This window comes from Pagrus major, chromosome 7 (assembly GCF_040436345.1).
Source record: "Pagrus major chromosome 7, Pma_NU_1.0".
Classification (NCBI taxonomy): Eukaryota; Metazoa; Chordata; class Actinopteri; order Spariformes; family Sparidae; genus Pagrus; species Pagrus major.
In genome coordinates, this window is record NC_133221.1 from 734,525 (window position 1) to 754,087 (window position 19,563).

The window sequence follows — 19,563 nt, forward strand, 5'->3', positions numbered from 1 at the left end:
GCAGCTCCCTGCAGCTCCCTGCAGCCCCCTGCAGCTCACTCAGCTCACTGCAGCTCCCTGCAGCTCACTCAGCTCCCTGCAGCTCACTGCAGCTCCCTGCAGCTCACTCAGCTCCCTGCAGCTCACTCAGCTCACTGCAGCTCCCTGCAGCTCACTCAGCTCACTGCAGCTCCCTGCAGCTCACTCAGCTCCCTGCAGCTCCCTGCAGCTCACTCAGCTCCCTGCAGCTCACTCAGCTCACTCAGCTCCCTGCAGCTCACTCAGCTCACTGCAGCTCCCTGCAGCTCACTCAGCTCACTCAGCTCCCTGCAGCTCACTCAGCTCCCTGCAGCTCACTCAGCTCACTGCAGCTCCCTGCAGCTCACTCAGCTCACTGCAGCTCCCTGCAGCTCACTGCATCTCACTGCAGCTCCCTGCAGCTCACTGCATCTCACTGCAGCTCCCTGCAGCTCACTGCATCTCACTGCAGCTCCCTGCAGCTCACTCAGCTCCCTGCAGCTCACTCAGCTCACTCAGCTTCCTGCAGCTCCCTGCAGCTCACTCAGCTCCCTGCATCTCACTCAGCTCCCTGCAGCTCACTCAGCTCCCTGCAGCTCACTGCATCTCACTCAGCTCCCTGCAGCTCACTCAGCTCCCTGCAGCTTCCTGCATCTCACTCAGCTCCCTGCAGCTCACTCAGCTCCCTGCATCTCACTCAGCTCCCTGCAGCTCACTCAGCTCCCTGCATCTCACTCAGCTCCCTGCAGCTCCCTGCAGCTCACTCAGCTCCCTGCAGCTCACTCAGCTCCCTGCATCTCACTCAGCTCCCTGCAGCTCACTCAGCTCCCTGCAGCTCACTCAGCTCCCTGCATCTCACTCAGCTCCCTGCAGCTCACTCAGCTCCCTGCAGCTCCCTGCAGCTCACTCAGCTCCCTGCAGCTCCCTGCAGCTCACTCAGCTTCCTTTAACAAGACAACATTCATTATAATTATAATAACGAGTGAATACATTTATACATGTGGATATGATCATTTTAATTCATTAAAAACTAATACAAATTATGATTATTGATGATTTTTTACATGATGTTTAATGATAAAACGACATTATACAGCAGATGTTCCGCGACGCGGGTGAAACTATGTTTTTCCATCAGAGTGATACATCTGTCAGACAGTTCGTCATATCTGTGCAGCTGTAGTTCCTTCAGTCCCTGAACGCATCGCAGCCTCCTCTGACTGTTTTCCTCCCGGTGGTGCGGTGGCCCCCCCGCAGGCTCCTCTAAGCTCCGGTCAGACCCGCCCGACACGCCCGCCGCCTCCCGCTGTGACCTGACCGACACACCGGAGCTCAGTTCCGGGTGGCTCTGCACTGTGAGCCGCGGCTAGCTGGCAGGCTAGCGGACTGTTAGTGGAGCAGGCAGCGGGGCGAAGAGGTCCGGACGGCGGGCAGAGGGAAGCAGCATGGCCGCAGGGAAGCACAGCCAGGCGGGGGAGGAGAAGGCAGCGAGCCGGGGTCAGAGCGAAGGTAAGTGTCCGGGGAGGGAGACCCGAGGACCGGGACAGGAGTTCACCTCACACGGCCCGCGAGGCTCTGAACCCGGGTAGCTGCTCGCTGAGTGAGCCGACGTGTCGGAACAAGAATTAGAATTAGATTTCTGTTGATGAATCGATTAAATCGATAAACGATCAATCAAAGTTCCTCCGCGGTCCTGTGGACGCAGGCGGCGGCGGAGGCTAGCTAGCCAGCGGCTAAACTAACCAAAGTTAGCGGACTCGAAGCGGGTCAGTATCTGTCAGAGTTAACCCGGAAAGTTCGCCAGTGTGAATACTCGTGGATATCTACCGGGTCTGACATCGGGTCAAGTGTTAATTAAGTGACGTCAGGACTTTTAATATAAACTAAGGACATTAACTGTTGGCATGCTAGCGGGGCAGGAGGCTAACGCACAGTGCTAGGCTAATTGTTTATTGGTGTAAAACTAGTTTCTCTGAGGCGGTTAGCTGTTAGCTGTTAGCTGTTAGCTGTTAGCTGCTGGTGTCGCTTCACTGTGGAGGCTGAACCCGACTCAGTGCCGGAACCAGGTGTGTCTGTGGCCTGAGGAGGCTCGGCAGCTGGTGACGTGGAGGTTTAGACTGCAGGTGACACACACTCCTTTATTTACACGCACACACACGCACGCACACACACACACACACACACACACACACACAGGCTGATAAATACACAGTCAGTGGTGACAGAAGTAATCAGATACTTTGTAAATACTCCACTACAAGTGAAACATCTGAATTACAATCTTTACTTCAGTGAACGTCTCAGTTCTTCAGTACCGACAGTTCTGTTGCTGCAGTGATCAGAGAGTCACTGCTGCTCTGAGACCAGCCGAGTAAAAGTATAAGGTACCTTGAATATGTTGAAGTGTCAAACAGTGTCAAAATCAAATATATAAGTAAATATATAAATAATTGTGTAATTTAATGCTTAATTGTCACCATAAATAAAAAAATGACACATTAAATATATGAAAGTTAAATAAATCTGTCACTTCCATCCATGAAAAGTCAGAACGCGAATGATCCGTCTGACAGACCCGACCAGCGTGTGTGTGTGTGTGTGTGTGTGTGTGTGTGTGTGTGTGTGTGTGTGTGTGTGTGTGTGTGTGTGTGTGTGTGTGTGAAAACAGAACAGAAGGATTCAGATTGTCATGTCAGCCCGGTGTGGTTGGTACCAGTAGAGGCGGTACCGGTGTGGTTGGTACCAGTAGAGGCGGAACATCGTCACTCTGAGACGTTGACAGAAACATTTTCAACATCTAAGTGTGAAACCAGGATACTTTAACTGGACCTCGAGTCGTCGCAAGCGACAGAAACAGTGTTTTTTAAATTGATGATCTTTTCTGAACCTGAACCGAGTCACTGCCGTCAGAACCTGACTGGACTTTATCACATCAGAATAGAAATGAACATTGAACCTGAAAATGATGAGAAGAAGAAGAAGCCATCAGGACACTAAAGCAGAAGTTTATTTTTCAAGTTTGGAAAAGTTACCAAATAATAGTTTTATCTTCTTGTCTCCATAACAACAACGTGACGAGTGGTTCTGTGTGCGTCTCCCTGCAGTCAACAGGAAGTTGAAGTACATCAGCCTGGCGGTGCTGGTGGTCCAGAATGCATCGCTCATCCTCAGCATCCGATACGTCCGCACGTTGCCGGGCGACCGCTTCTTCGCGACGTCAGCCGTCGTGATGGCCGAGGTCCTGAAGGTCCTGACATGTCTGCTCATCATCCTGCTGCAGAAGAGATGTGAGTGAAACAACAACATGAACGTAGAAAAGTAACGAATCTAGAAACATGAGATGAAGACAGAAATTTAACAGGTGTGTTTATTGATCCCTCGTCGTCACGGTGACAAATATCATGGCTCATTTCAGCAGCAGAACTAAAAGCAGTGATGATACTGAGATGATCTGAAGATGATCGAAGGCCTCAGCCCGTCGCTGTGCAGCCGTCCGTCAGGATGCTGTGGTAGAACGACAGAGTAAACAGTAACACCTGACTCTCTCTCTCTGTGGCTGCAGGTAATGTGAAGGAGACGCTCTTCTTCCTGGTCGACTCCATCGTGTTTCAGTACAAAGACACTCTGAAACTGGCCGTCCCGTCGCTCATCTACACTCTGCAGAACAACCTGCAGTACGTCGCCATCTCCAACCTGCCGGCCGCCACCTTCCAGGTCAGACTCAGCGTGATCCAGAGCTTCAGTCGGTGATGTTCTGTCTTTTGTAAACAGGTCCAAGGACCTGACACAAATCAGGGTTTAAAACACTTTACGATTCACAAAAGTCAAAATCAATTTTCCAAATATTGAATAACATGATGTTGACAGAAGGAGGGAGGTGGAGCCTGTTCAGATGTTTGATGCAGTCACATGTGAGCCCATAATGCTACCTGGACTACAGAGTGATGTAGTCTGTAGTCCTAAAACCTGTAAATCAGTTAGCATGTTAGCATGTTAGCACTTCCTGTCCCCTCGTCTCAAAGTCTGAGTCTGTTGATGTGTTTCCTGTTAAATGAGTGAAATAAGGTGTGTTACAGGCTGAACACATAAACTCATCATTAACTGTCCACAGTTTAATTATAAAGCTCTTCATGTGTTAAAAACAGTTAGCGGTTGCTAACAAGTGTCTGAATGAGACTACAGAGGTTGTCGGGACATTAAACGTCCTCACAGCGAACACGGAGACTCATCTGCTCACTAGTCCGTCTTTACAGGCCACTTTAGTTACACACTGTTCTGACTCTGACTTTACAACTCGTACATTGATCAGTTTATAGAAAACCTGGATAGTAATTGTGCAGTGAGACGCTCAGTGGTGGAGACGTTTAAGTCATGTGACCGTGATGTCGTCTGTTTGTAGCCTAGCATTAGCTTTTTACTGCTACACATTTAATTTACGCTTCAAACATCACAGAGTGGAGTTCATCTGTGGAGATTATCTGGTGAACAGAACCTTCGGACTATTTTGTGTTTTAATCTGAAATACAATTCAACAATCTGTCAGGCTTTCAGTGAGATAACCAGAGCGATGCTAGCTTCAGTTAGCTACAAACAACATCATCTCTACACTGTGTACTGATACCTGATGGTACCTTGTTCTGTCCTTCAGTCTCTCTGTAATAACAAAAAGTCATTTCAGTAAAAAATAAATGATGAAATATGTTCAAACTCTTCAGAAGATGAAACTGTTTTCACTCTGAACACTTTGTTGAACCTGGAGACTGAAACCAGCAGATACTTCTTCAGGTGGAGCTCAGAATCAGGTGGACGGAGGTTCATCAGGTGACACACAGTGTTGATCTGAACATGAAGCTGAGGACAGAAATCACATCACACAGCAGCTGTTGTTGACAGGAAGTGTAACGAGTGTGTCGTCCTCAGGTGACGTACCAGCTGAAGATCCTCACCACGGCTCTGTTCAGCGTGTTGATGCTGAGGAAGTCTCTGTCCAGAGTCCAGTGGGTCTCTCTGCTGCTGCTGTTCGCCGGAGTCGCCATCGTCCAGGTACGAGGTTCAGCCTCCGCCGCACTCTGAGGCCGCGCTGCAACACGCCGCGCTGCAACACGCCGCGCTGCAACACGCCGCGCTGTTTAATGTTTACTGAGATCAGAAACAAACACGACTCATTGATTCATCATCAGCTCCAGTTTAACATCCAGACACTGAAGAAGCTTTAGTCTCATTGTTGCATTTATTTATTTACAGTCAGGCTACAGCTGTGACAACAACAACAACAACAACAACACTGTAAACTTTATATTACTCATATTTTGTTTATCGGATCATAGAAGGCTCCCGTTGTGACCTCACACCTGTCAGTCAGGTATTGTGACTTATTGATCGATGTTACTGATCGATCGTGTTGCTTCATAACTTCCTGTTGCTGTGCTGAGTAAGCTGCCTGCTGATTGGTCGGTGAGCTGATCCGGTGTTGAATGTCTGGTTTCAGGTGCAGCAGGAGGGGAAGAAGGAGGCGTCGGTGTCGGACAGCTCCAATCAGAATTACATGGCGGGTTTGGTTGCCGTGGTGATCAGCTGCCTGTCGTCGGGATTCGCCGGCGTTTACTTTGAGAAGATCCTGAAAGGCAGCTCGGCGTCCGTCTGGGTGAGGAACGTGCAGCTGGGGATCTTCGGCACGGCGCTCGGCATGCTGGGACTGTGGTGGAACGACGGCGCCGCCATCGCCGAGCGCGGCTTCCTGTTCGGATACACCGACATGGTGTGGTGCGTCATCTTCAACCAGGCGTTCGGCGGGCTGCTGGTGGCCGTGGTGGTGAAGTACGCCGACAACATCCTGAAGGGCTTCGCCACTTCCTTCTCCATCATCGTCTCCACGGTGATGTCCATCTACCTGTTCGGCTTCCACGTGGACCTGCTCTTCACGGCGGGGGCGGGGCTCGTCATCGGCGCCGTCTACATGTACAGCCTCCCTAAAGCGGCCGGCGGCTCTTCGTCCTCAAGCTCCTCCTCGTCTTCCTCGGCGTCTTCAACGCTGCCGAGGACGGCCGGAGGCGCCGAGATGGAGGCGTTTCTGCCAAAGTCAGTGCTGGTGAAGTGACTCTCTCTCTGTCTCTCTCTCTCTCTCTCTCTGTGGCGTGGTGCTCACTTCCTGTCTGCTGTGGGCGGGGTCAGAGGTCAATCTGGGTTCATCTGCCGCTGCTCGCTCTCTCACCTGCTCTCTGCAAAGGTCTCTCGCCCTCTGCTGACCTCCTGCTTACTGTCTCACAACCTTGTGTTGATCTTCTGACCTCCTCCTCACCTCCTGAACAAGGAGGAGAAAAGAGGAGGAGATGTGTTTTGTTCCTCCTCATCTTTCAACCTCCTCCTCCAGCCACCTCCGTCTGCTCTTCATCACACGCTCCTCCTCCTGTGATGAAGAGGAGGAGTGAGGAGTCGATGACCTCCTCAGAACACAAAACTAACATTTGGTTTGTGACGCAGAGGAGAGCAGAGACTCTTCCTCCTCCCCCTGCTCCTCCTCCTCCTCTTCCTCTGCTGTAATCCTGCTTCCTCCCTCCAGGAGGAAGAGGAGGAGGAGACGCTCCTAACGTCTGGTTTTAACTCTGCTTTTCCTCCTAAACACTAACCTCTCCTCCACCTCAGAGCTCAGGGAGGCGTCGTGTCTCCTCCACCCGCCGTCCACGCCACAGACTAACTGCTCAAAGCACAACAGCAGGAGCAGGAGGAGGAGGAGCAGGAGCAGGAGGAGGAGGAGGAGGAGGAGCAGGAGCAGGAGGAGGAGGAGGAGGAGGAGCAGGAGGAGGAGGACCCTGACCACCAGCTGTCTGTGTGTTTCCTGTTTGTCGTCTCGCCCTCTCTGCCTTAAAGCTCTTCACTAACTGAATGAAAAGAGGAAGCCTTACACGGATTATTGACGATATGTTGACTCTGTTGGTGCAGGAGGAGCTGACGGAGGACGGACTGAAGGTTTTCACTGTGCAGCTTCAGGTCGGAGCGGTCGGACAGATATCAATCATTTTCATCATCAGTTGAGAGTTATTAATATCTCCTCAGAGATCAGAGCTGATCGTCCGCTCGCTCACGTCCGTGTGGAGCTGCACAGTGGAAACGTCTCACAGGTCCAGCGTGGCGCTGCGGCGGCCATGTTGAGACCGCTTGTGTTCGGTGCCTTTTCTTCTCATCTGTACAGAAGCCATATGATTGTGTCGGTGTTAGCGGTTAGCGGTGTACAGTTAGCAGAGTTCACTCAGACCAGCTGGACCTTTGTCCCGTCTGAGACTCTGCAGACAGACGAGGGTTTTCTGTCTCCTGCTCTGAGGACACATCCTGACCTGGAGGTGTGACGGAGCTGAGGCGATGTGCTCGTTGATTGGAGCACCTTTTAATTCTAACGTTGGTCCTGCTGCAGGCGTCTTGTTGAAGACGTCCTGCCGAGGCGTCCTGAATGTTTTTCCGTTGCTGCGCGTCGACTCGTCCGAGTGGACGTGTTCGTCAGCTGAGCTGCTTCGTGGTGTTTACGTTTCACTTTGGGAGGAAAGTTTGAGTTGTTTTGTCTCCAGACGTCTGCGGGAGGCGACGACGGCTCGCCGACTGTCTGAGCTTCATCTGCTGCAGGAAGTGAAGCGAGCGACCGCCGAAACGTCTCCGCGTATCAACCAGTGGACGATAATTTGATTTAAAGCACCAAAGAACATAAATGACAGAAGTGTTAAAGGGACATTCCTGTATTTTAAAGCTGGGCTCTATATTTACTTCACTCACCAAAAGTCACATGAAACCTGTGAATCTGAAGCCGAGGTTAGAAACAGCCGACCTGATGCTCAGGATCAGCATCACATCCATCGTCTGCTGATTCAGAACTTTGTCTATAAATTAGCAGAAAGTCGTGAAAGATTTCAAACATTCATCGATTAACTGAATGTTTCCTTCCCTTCCCAATGATTATTGATTAGATATGTTTCATAACATCCAAACAGAATTAATCATCAGGACAAATATTGAGTGTTTTCCTTTAACATCAACACAATAAATCATTTTCTTTAATGAATAATCAGCCGCGTGTCGTCGCTCCTGCACGTCGACGTCGAGACAAAAACTAATCAGATTTATTTATTTTCTTCCAAAAGTGTAAAAATTTACTTTAATAGTTTTTCTCAGCATCAGAATCAAAGATGGCGGTTTGAACTGTGAAGAGAACAAGAAGGCGAAATATCATTTAACTTTTTATTTTTTATTTTTGGTAAAGAAGAAATCAGCTGACAGTTTGTGTCTTTGGGGATTTTATATTAATATATGAGTTGTTTTTATTTAATGTGGTGGAGGGGGGGGGGGACGGGGGGACTCAGCAGGTCGCTCCAGGTCGTCCTGACAGCCAATCAGAGCGGCCGTTCTGTGTTCAGTAAGAAACATTTGACCGCGATGAATCTGAGATCATTTCCACTGAAACAGAAAGTTGTTTTTAATAATGTGATGAAGTTTAACACTTAACAGTTTAACTCACGTCAGTGTTTCAGTTTTTCAGATGATTCTCTCGTTGACTTTTTGTTTTCTTGTTAAAAACTTTAGATAAAAGTTTAGACGATGACCTCGTCTCAACAGAATAAAACATCATTTATTAAAAGCTGCAGCTGAATTAAAGATTCAGTCGACTGAGAGCGAGTGGAGATTTTTTTTAAAAACAAATTGAGGTTAAAAATTAAAAACCAGCAAGTTTCAGTTTATTAATGTTTTTATTTGTACCAAACTTTTAATTTTCAGGAATCCGTTTCTGTTGAATCCTTCAGTTATTCTCGTCACTGGTTCAGTGTCTCAGCTGACGGTCTGGAGCGCCACCTGCAGGAAGTTTAAACACAAGCCTGTAAGATTCTGACCAATCCGGCGGCTCCCTCACATCCAGCAGGAGAACCGTCCAATAGGATGGCTCAGATCTTACAGGCTGTTTTAAACTTCCTCTTCCTGTCTGGAGTTTGTGTTTGTATGAAATCTGTTGGTTTGCACTTGATTGTTGACTTGTACCAATGCCTCTGAATTTGTACATACTTCTTTTGGTAAAGTTTTATATAAACAAGGACATGAGATCAAAACTCTGGAGTTTGTCTTAATTTGTAGGGAAATTATATTAAAAGATATTATATAAAGATATGACAGGATGTTTACAGGACACATTAGAGATATTAAGAAATCATTACAAACAAACCAACAGAACAACTTCTTCCCCTGAACTCGTCTCCTCAGGCAGAGCTGAGTTTGACCCTGACAGGCTCCACTAACCAGGTCAGCACGTTTCTAACTGCTCATCACAACTAACTTTCTGACTCACCGAGCTGCTCCAACAAAGAAACGCTACGAACAGATGAAACTGATCCATCGTTTCATCTGACTGGAGGCGATTTCTGTAAATGTTGGACTGTTCCTTTAACGTTTGGTGACATGTTTTGAAGTCAGCAACAAAAAGACGGCAGACATTTTGATCCAGTTCACAGCGACATTAACCTGTGATGTGATGTCACTTCCTGCTCTGTATGAAACAAACCCGTCCATCAGGGACAAACAGACTCCGTGTTTCTACTCAAAGACAGAAAGAAGTTCATGTTGAACATTTGCTGAATTCACAAGAAGGAACAAATAAGTCAGAATCAGTCAGAGACAGAGTTTCACACAGTTTATAAAGTGTCTCCAACTCAACAACTCACTAAACTGACACATTTGTTAAGGGAGTCTGGGGACAAAGAAGTCGCCTATACTGGTTACTGTTTAGTGTATCTGTAAAATGTGACATGTTTAGATCAATAAAATGTTTCTTCTTTCATAAATTGAGTGTAAATGGTGAAATCAGTGTAAACAGTGTGTTCAAACAGCTGCTAAATGTTGGCAGGTCAGACTTTAGCACTTTAGACACAGAAGCAGACAGGCTGGTGCAGCCATGCTGCCACAAACTGACACTTTTTACAAGGAAACACACACCTTGTCGGCTGTCGTCCATCTGATGTTTAAATCATCTCCAGCTGCTTCAGCTGTTCAGCAGAACGCTGCAACTCTGTTTTACTGTGAAGCTCCAGAAATGTTCTGTGGACTACGAGACTTCACCTGACTTTATATCATCAGGAGGAGATGATGGCTGAGCCTGACTTTATATCATCAGGAGGAGATGATGGCTGAGCCTGACTTTATATCATCAGGAGGAGATGATGGCTGAGCCTGACTTTATATCATCAGGAGATGATGGCTGAGCCTGACTTTATATCATCAGGAGGAGATGATGGCTGATGATGACTGAGTGACTGTTTTAGATGAACTGCTCCTTTAATCTGAGCATGTAGTGAGACAGGAAGTCGTCTCTTCGGGACGAACCAGCAGCAGGAGACTGTCTCTGTGATGTGAGTGGTGTCCGGTGTCTGACCTCGTCTCTTCTCTGCTTGTTTCTGTCTCCAGATGTGCAGCTAAAGAAAAAGGATCCTGAGCGACGGACTGACGGTCGTCTGGACCTGCTGCCTTCATCCTCGCTGAGGTCAAAGACAAAACATTTCCTTTATTTCCTTTATTGGAGCTGTTCTGCTGCTGCACTCCTACTGGTCCCATCACAGTACTGCAGTATTATTCTCTGGTACTTTACTGCTCGTTTACACTTTAACAATCTTTCACCACAGTAGTGTTAAATCCAGAAATTGATCCGTCACCTCAGAGGAGTCGAGCTGTTCAGATATCAGTTTCTCAACATTATCTCTGAATTATTATCTACAGAGACGAGATAATTATCAAGTCATCTTCAAACACTTCAGGGAAATTTCTCCCCATTTTGAATTAAAGAGCTCCTGCGATCTTTGACTCGCAGATGAAACATCTCGACGTAACGATATTAATTTTCTGGAGTTGAAGTAATAATTGTTATTTAAACCAAATGAAACCAAAGTTTTTATTCATGAAATGAGTTTTTAATTCCTCTGATATGATTCACCACATCACAGAGGAGACGTCTCATTATCTCAACATAAATTAGATATTTTCTATCATTTCAGCATGAATCTCATTAGCTTGGTGTTTGTAGATTAAATACCTTGTTGCCTTAAGAAACCATCATATATATGTGTGTATATATATATATATATATATATATATATATATATATATATATATACACACACATATATATATAAATATATGATGTTTATCTTCTCAAGAATGAATCTTGTTACTTGGAGATTGTGATGAAACGAGCAGCTGTGTCGGCTCTGAGCCTCTGGACTGAACATGTATTCATGTTGTTGATGCAGTCAGTGACTGATGGAGGTCCACACAGTGGTTCTGGTTCTGATCATCAAACATCAGCAGCTGCACAGGAAGTCCAGTTCAGTTCAAACATTTAAATAAAGAAATAACAAACAGAACAAGATTCTCATCTGACAGTCAGACCGTCAATCAAAGTTATGATGAAATGAACTTTATGACTTCGTCTTGATTTATTCACAGTGGATTCATAACATTTAGGAAGGAAATGACAGTTTTCCTTTCAGATTAAAAGATTTACTCATAATTTAAAGTGACAGCTGACTCAGAGACTGAATATCACATTTAAATCAATATTTCAGTTCACTTTAGATTTATTGATTTAGCTTTGATCTTCTGTATTTATTTATGTTTTTTTTACACGTTTTACATTTCAAAATAAAATATTTATTATTTCACAATACGTCTGTGACACTGAAGTGCCTCAGAGCAAGGCAGTGACATCAGCCTGCAGTGACCCTCCTTTTATTGTGAAAGTTTACAGCTGTTTGAAGTTTTTCATATTAAAATGTATTTTATATTGTGACCTCTTGTCAGCAGCAGCTGTCTGTGTTTAAATGTCTTCACCTCAGTGCCTGAAAGCCTCCAGCAGCCTGTAAGTCATGAAGCTTCAATAGCAATGTTTTATTTTGAAACTGTACATTAAAGTGACGTCACACTAAAGATGGTCTGTCCTCCAGTGTCCAGTCTGTCCTCCAGTGTCCTCTGTCTGAAAGGAGACAGAGACAGTTTCATGAAACACTCACACTGAGATTAAACTGACTTTGGTCAAAAAAACTGTTTCTGTTCATTTCTGCTGTTGACTGAAGATCAGATCCACTTCCTGTGTTCACAGGATCAACATTTAACTTATATGACTCATTTAAACTGGTGACACTCTGTAACACAAAGACTGAAGCCTCCTCAGGGGGGCGCTGCAGAGCTGAAGATACAGCAGGAGGTGGGTTCTGCTGCCTCTCAACAGTCCTGAGTGACACATGAACACAGAAAACATAAATATATCACTTTATTAATCCACACAACATTTCACTGTCACAAAATCACAATAACACAAGAGAAAACAGACACACACAATAATGGTAAAAATAACACAGTATTTAAATATATATATACATACTCCTACCATACTGCAAGATTAAAAATGGACAGATAGAATAAATAGAAATTAAATAAAAATCTAAAATGTGCCAAATAAATAAATAAACAGAATAAATGTCCATAAATCCAGTTAGAAATCAGAGACAAATTATAATACAGTTGTTTGTCTGAGGTTGTATTTTACATCATTTGTATTATAGAGACTTTGTATTATAATCTAACGTCTGTAAAACAGATAAATTCTTTAGAGCGTCAAAACAAAATGACTCGTTTCACTGTCAGACTTTTATCCATTAGGTCCAAAAACATTTGTAATGTCTACAAGAACCACAAAATTACATTATTTTAAAACCGGAAGTTAGCAGGCTCGGTCGGCGGAAGTCTCTAGTGCGCCTGCCCAACAAAATGACGTCTCTGTAGTTTTATCAGTGCATCCATAACTCAGTTAAAATACTTTACACAGTTCATTTTGAACATATTGTTCATAGTTCACTGTTCGGTTTTGTTTAAAATGTTTTTATGTGATTTCCGCCCAGAACGGAAGCCCCGCCCCTTCCGGTTCCTTTAGACTTTATTGACTTGAAAATGATCTTTTAAACTGACAAACATCGTGTGTGATTCATGACACAGTTCAAACAGGATCAATACATCATCTGTCTCTCTTCATCACTATCAGACAAAGCTTTGATCAATAAGGTCCTTGAGGGGAACCAGAAGGGGCGGGGCTTCAGCTCTCTGCCGGGCAGGATGTGGATCTTTTTTGACTTCCTGATCCAGGTGTCAGCGTCTCAGGTGAAGATGTGAGGACGGAGCTGCTGCTGCTGCTGCAGGTCAGTGCACTGACACTCATTTTATCTGCTTCATTCATGTTAAACTGTGAAACATGTAGTGAGATGTGAGCTGACAGTGACGTCACATCTGTGAAACCTGATCCATGAGTTGCTGTTGTTGTTGTTGTTGGCATCATGCTACACACCCTGCAGCTCAATTAGCTTCAGGATAAGAAATGTTTGGATGCTTTGTTTGTTCATGTATTAACGAAGTTAAAGCTGTCCTCTCTGCCATCTCGCTAGATTGAATTAGCTCGCTATGCATGCGCACTAACACAACTGTAGGTTTACCCTCTGCTGTGCTGCAGGACAGAAACACAGAGACAAAGCTTCAGGGAGTGTATTTTATTTTTGTGGTGACCAAAGTAAAAGACAGCAATTTTTCCAGTAACAGATTACTTTTATGAAAAACTAACTTAACAACGGATTAGTTGAATTGCAGGACTAATACATTACGTTACTTGTTACAACAAAAACAGTAATCTGAGTACTCTAACGGATTACTTTGAAACGTTTTACCCCCAACTCTGGCCATCTGACTCAAGCCCTGCAGGACACTGTAGCATTTCAGCGGTGTGCAGAGAAACAGTTCATCTAATGAGCCTTTACAGAGACCTCCCATCAAACTATTCACAATGAACATTGGCCGATCAATTGGAGTACTCTTACAAATACTGACTATAGCTTTATTCTTTCTAGCTAACTCTGGCTCTGAACACTGAACTTCTTCATTGGACACCACTGGTTTTTCTTCTTCTTCTTTTTTGGACAGCTTTGGTCCGGCTCAGTGGATCAATGCTGTCTACACAGTGGTTCATTTGTAGGAAAATGTTCTTTGGTTGTTTTGCCAGTTTGGTCACATCTGTTGTTCAATCTGTTCCCTGTTCTTTGGTCATTTTGGTATCTTAAAGCATTCCTGTATATCTGAGAAAAACATGCCCAAAACTACCAAGAATCTAAAGACATGACATATCAAACAGCTTCTGCTGAATCTAGTATTTCTGCTGTAAAGCTGCTTAAGTTAGATTGTCATTAATAGTTACTTTACAATTTACAAAGTTCTAAATCATGTGAATCGTTTACTGTTTTCATGTTAACTGGTTTCTTGGATCCATCATGTTTCATTCATCAGTGCAGAGATGTAAAGAGAGCAGACTGAAACAGAAAGAAAACAAATGTTTGACATGTTTGTTTGAATCACGACTGGAACAAAAAGTTATTTAAATAGTTGGCCCTCAGTTTTCTTTCAGTCGACTAAATATTGCAGCTTTAGTTCAATGTGACCCTTTTAAGCTTTAAAGTCTCTGCTCAGCTCTGAATCACTTTGATCACTTCAATCTTTGTCCAAGTGGACTTCAGTGCTAAATTTGAAGAAATTCTCTCAGGGTCTTATCACGTTCACAAGAATGTGACGGACGGATGTATGTACGAGATTTGTTGTCCAACAAAATCCACATAATTATTTACATGTCTCTACTTGTGGTCATTTTATATACATGATTGATAAACATGTCTAAATTCTATCTTTCTGTGGTCAGTCAGTTCAGTATGGTCAATCACCATCAACATACTGTTTAACATCATTAATATGCAAAATAAAATATTTTCCCTAAAATCCAGATATAATCTGTTTGGAGTCATTTGGTGGCTCTGACGGTCAAAACACAACATTTCAGTAAAGGGCTGTGATGGCAGCATGAGGCAGAGAAAGACCTCTGTCTGCTGTAGGTAGCTGAACTCTGACTGTGGATACGTCGCTCATACAACCTCACTTCAAACTAGAACTACCGCCTGACGGTTTTATCCCTCAGTGCAGCGGTCAGGCTGCTGTTCCTGAGCTGCGGCATTGCATTATATCCAGAACATGATGATGTCACAGTGAAGCTGAACTTTTGGATATAAAATGTAATCACTGTATTGTTTAATGCTATTTGACATTTGTGCAAAATGTTGTCCTGATTGTATGAATTTTTGAGCAATTGCCAAAAATGTGTTTATGCCAAATCTGAAATTTGTCCTTGAGATACTGCGTTTTCACAAAAATGAGACAGACACACATACAGACAGAAAACATGAAAACACAATACCTCAGTGTAGCATTATTGCTGTGTGGGGATATAAACCCTGAACTATCCCATTAAAATGTCCTGAGAAACACTAACAGCATGAAGTATTTAGGACTGAGGCTAGTACACATTACAATGAACTGTCACCAGGGACTTCATCCAATCAAACAAGAAGTGCTGTCCCACCTTTTCCGTAATCTGAAATGTTGTGTTTTGACCCTCAGGGCCACCGTATTGTCAATTGAGAATCCCACAGTGAAGCCTTGATTGAGTCCAGAATCAGGTTTATCTACTTCAGCTTATGAAGTGATGATATCAGACACTGCTGGTGTTGGTGGTGAAATTCAGAGAGGTCACTATATATCCACTTGAGCTATTATTCAGAAATATGTGGAAATAAACTGCAACACTCCATCGATCAACAGGGTGGGTGAATAAAAAACAAGATAACGTCCAGGTTTCAGGTGGAGCAGAAGGAGTGGAGGAGTCAGTGTGTCTGCAGAGACTGTGTGATGATACTCCGTCACATCCAGAGGAACACAGGGATGATGGTGGACTGGAGCTGATCTGACTGCAGCACTGACAGTCGTCTCCACGTGTTGTGATTGGTCCGTCAGTCACTGCTGGATGAAGCTCTCCTCTCCACTCCACCTCCCAGTAACACGGCCCAGTCAGAGCCTCTCCAGCTGATGGTGCTGCTTCAACCTCTCTGGGTCATCAGGACACAGCTGATCCTCTCAACACCTCCACCTTCCTCATCACTCACACTCTGGCAGAGAGAAGCAGAGACAGCAGAAGTGATACATGAGTGTTTACAGAGACTCCCTCCATCAGCTGTCAGTCAGTGATATAAAGACCAGCAGGACTTCAGTCCTGTTCAGACCACAAGTGGAGCGGCTGTGTAGCGTAGCCGGCTTCCTTTCAGCTCTCATGTTAACGTGTTGGAGTGAAGCTCATAGACCTGCAGACACTTTGTTCATCAAGTCTGTTTACTCTGCAGGTTTCACTGAAGGACACAGCGAGTCCCTGAACGCACCGTGACTACAGAAACGACATTTACATTTAGACATTTACTGCTGACGTTAATGATGATTTCTGCTGTTAAAAACAAAAGAGTCTCAGTCACACTTAAATATGTCATCTACTTTTGAAATATCACCAACGAATATGTAAAAATTAAAAAGATTAGCAGTCTTCAGTCAGACTGATCTGGGAGCTGTGACAAATATGAACTAATCTAGGACTGTACTATGTACTACAAGGCGAGTTCGAGGCGAGGCATTTCATTATATGTTTTAAACTGGGGTACAGACCAAACTGACCCTTTGTAGCATTTCGCTATGCTAAATACCACGCCCCTCTACTGACCCGCTCTGCTCTGCCTCTGATCTGCAGTCATGCCTCTGCCACAGTAGGTTTAGCATGCCGGTCCTACAGTGATCGTCGGCATCCACAGATGAGATAAAAAACAAAAACTGTTTTGACTGAATACACTAAGTGAATACGTGACACATTATGTTGCACTCCATTTTGTTGTCAGTCATTCATGCTGCAAATCTGATCGCCATCTTATGTGATTGCCCTCCGTAACATGACATCACTGCCTGTTTTGGTCCACACTGCCACAGCCTAAACAAACGACCATCATTCAAATGAATAAGAGGAACTGAGAGGATTAGCCGACTGTTCTCTCTTTGTCTTTCTGTCCAATCCTGAACCCTGTTGCCGTTCTCCTCAAAGCTTCACTGAGGAAAGCCGGAACTACTGGATCTGTGCTTTGATACTAACTGTGTTTATTAAAATACTGCTGAAACAAGCATGGACTGACTCCAACCCTCTACTGACCTCAGAGTCTCCAGTCTACAGTGTGGACTCTTCAGAAAATCCTGCAGCAGCTTCACTCCTGAATCCTGCAGCTTGTTTTGACTCAGCTCCAGCTCTGTCAGATGGAAGGGGTTGGACTTCAGAGCTGAGGCCAGAGAAGCACAGCTGATCTTTTTCAAACTGCAGCCAATCAACCTAAATAAAGAATAAATGATGTAAATGAAAATCTATTTATAATCCAATCGGATGTGTTCAGGTTTTAAATGTTTATATCAAATGTTGCCAGAAAGATCAATATCAATGAAAACTGCAAGAACCAACACAAAAATCATCTTCTTCCACCATCTGAGGATGACAAAAATAAGTACTATACAGAGGCACCTGGACTTGCTTGGGTTTCCTCAAGATGTTTCATCGGCACCTCACATGGAAGCCTCTACCATCAGTGTACGAATGTGTGTGTGTGTGAATGGTTGAATGTGACAAGTGCTGCAAAGCCCTTTGAGCGGTAAGTAGACTGGAAAAGGGCTATAAAGATGCAAGTCCATTTACCATCTATTTACCATTCGGCTCCTCACAGATATGTGTGTGTGTGTTTCTGCTATGTGTAAATTTACCTGATAGACATGTCTTGTAGGTAACAATATAGATGCCTGAGGAAAAGAATCAGTCAAACTGCAGGAATTAGTTTGTTTGCCAATGTTTTGAATCTAGAATTAAATCTAGAATTATAGGACAAAAACTACATTGATCCTTTAAACAGTTGCAACAATAAAAATACTTTGATCTCTGTGTTCATCTGTGTGTGTGTGTGTTCTGAAGGATCATTATCAATGATCAGACATTATTTGTGAAAACACAATGAATCAACTGAGACCAAAGAAATTTTTCAACTTGAGCAAGAAAACTTGATCAGTTAAAAACAAATATTAGTTAAGAGGATCTTCTGTTGACAGATGTGACCATTTAACAAAAATGATAAAAATAATTTTACAGTTTCTTTAAGAAACAGAAGTCTTTTGTGATGGCAGACTATATTTAGTTTACGAAAAAAATGTATATAAACAAAAGGAAATGTACAACTTTATATGTTAATTATAACATAATAAGCTGTGTATAGGCATACATTTTGTTCTACTGTTAATTAAAAATCAACAATAGTAACAGAGAGTCAGTGTCAGTGTCATGTCATATTCATCTGAGCACAGAAGTAAAAATGGTGTCCGACCTCAGACAGTTCAGTCGACAGAGTGGACTCTGCAGAAAATCACACAGCAGCTTCACTCCTGAATCCTGCAGCTTGTTGTAGCTCAGCTCCAGCTCTGTCAGATGGGAGGGGTTGGACTTCAGAGCTGAGGCCAGAGAAGCACAGCTGATCTCTGACAAACTGCAGCCCCTCAATCTGAATAAAAAATAAATGATGTAGATGAAAATCTATTTCTAATCCAATCGGATGTGTTCAGGTTTTAAATGTGTAGCTCGACACAACTTTGTCCTAATTTAATGAGCTTTTCCCTGAAATAAGATGACTGACTTTGTCATTGTGTTATTGTGGATCATAATGTGAGCCGTCTACAGACATCATCCAGAACAACATTCATACACCTGTTCATGTCAACACAGTAATAATAACAATAACAAGATGCTGATCTCAGTCAAGTCTGGAATTATAGGAGAAAAACTATATTGATCCTTTGAACAGCTGCAATTGGAAATAGAATTTGACCTGTGTTAATCTGAATGTGTGTGTGTGTGTGATCAGACATGTTTGTGAAAACACATTGAAATCAACAGAGACCAAAGAAATATTTATACTTCAAAAAGTAAACTTGATCAGTTTAAAACAAACATTAGTTCAGAGGATAGTCTGTGTACAGGTGTGATCATTTACCAAAAATTATAAACATAGATTTACATTTTATACAGTTTATTTAAGAAACAAAAGTCTTTTGTGACTGCAGACTAAATTTTAAGAAAATTTCAAATATAAACAAAGGGACATTTAGAACATTATATAAGTTGAACTTAAATTATGTTAAATTTTTTATTAAACATCTACAATAATCAGTGAACTGACCTCAGAGTCTCCAGTCTACAGTGTGGACTCTGCAGAAAATCACACAGCAGCTTCACTCCCAAATCCTGCAGCTCGTTGTCACTCAGGTCCAGCTCTCTCACATGGGGGGAATTGGACTTCAGAGCTGAGACCAGAGAGTCACAGCTGATCACCGAGAAACTGCAGTTCCTCAATCTGAACAAAGAATTATTGATAAAACTTCAGAAAACAGTGTTCCTGCTCAAAATCATTCAGGGATCTATCTTGTGTTCTGTGCAAAGCAGTACACAGCGCAATGGAAGTGTCATTGCTAGTTTCAGACCGATGCAGTTGTCATTTTCATGCCTAGTGCCCATGCTGTCTAAACAGCAATTGTACTTGTGCCCACCTGTGTGCCCCTGGGCATGTT

At 43.8% G+C, this 19,563-nt stretch overlaps 2 protein-coding genes across 3 annotated transcripts in view; one reads left to right on the forward strand and one right to left on the reverse strand.

Moving 5' to 3' along the window:
• The first annotated feature begins 1,058 nt into the window (after positions 1-1,058).
• On the forward strand, positions 1,059-11,080 carry slc35a2 (solute carrier family 35 member 2). Of its 2 annotated transcripts, none has more exons than XM_073470413.1 (6): positions 1,059-1,506; positions 3,102-3,284; positions 3,560-3,711; positions 4,918-5,040; positions 5,486-6,075; positions 10,429-11,080. In XM_073470413.1, the coding sequence occupies exons 1-6, from the start codon at positions 1,443-1,445 to the stop codon at positions 10,454-10,456; spliced, it is 1,140 nt and encodes a 379-aa protein (XP_073326514.1). In that variant the 5' UTR covers positions 1,059-1,442; the 3' UTR covers positions 10,457-11,080. The 2 variants fall into 2 exon arrangements, with proteins under 2 accessions (XP_073326514.1, XP_073326513.1); XM_073470412.1 differs by lacking the exon at positions 10,429-11,080 and adding an exon at positions 6,640-8,476.
• An 853-nt stretch (positions 11,081-11,933) lies between these two features.
• The window catches only part of LOC140999270 (NACHT, LRR and PYD domains-containing protein 12-like), a 30,549-nt gene continuing 22,919 nt past the window's right edge, over positions 11,934-19,563 (reverse strand). Inside the window, exons 13-17 of the mRNA XM_073469593.1 lie at positions 19,176-19,349; positions 18,327-18,500; positions 17,120-17,293; positions 12,149-12,246; positions 11,934-11,989 (exon numbers count right to left, since the gene is read on the reverse strand). Of these exons, the coding sequence (XP_073325694.1) occupies positions 11,934-11,989; positions 12,149-12,246; positions 17,120-17,293; positions 18,327-18,500; positions 19,176-19,349 (676 nt within the window). The remainder of the gene's footprint in view (positions 11,990-12,148; positions 12,247-17,119; positions 17,294-18,326; positions 18,501-19,175; positions 19,350-19,563) is intronic.

Excerpts from the sequence above, each read along its gene's own strand:
- slc35a2 (XM_073470412.1), top strand. The coding sequence starts at position 1,443 with ATGGCCGCAGGGAAGCACAGCCAGGCGGGGGAGGAGAAGGCAGCGAGC. Across the intron at positions 3,285-3,559 it reads CATCCTGCTGCAGAAGAGAT|GTAATGTGAAGGAGACGCTC; the intron begins GTGAGTGAAACA and ends CTGTGGCTGCAG. Across the intron at positions 5,041-5,485 it reads CCGGAGTCGCCATCGTCCAG|GTGCAGCAGGAGGGGAAGAA; the intron begins GTACGAGGTTCA and ends GTCTGGTTTCAG.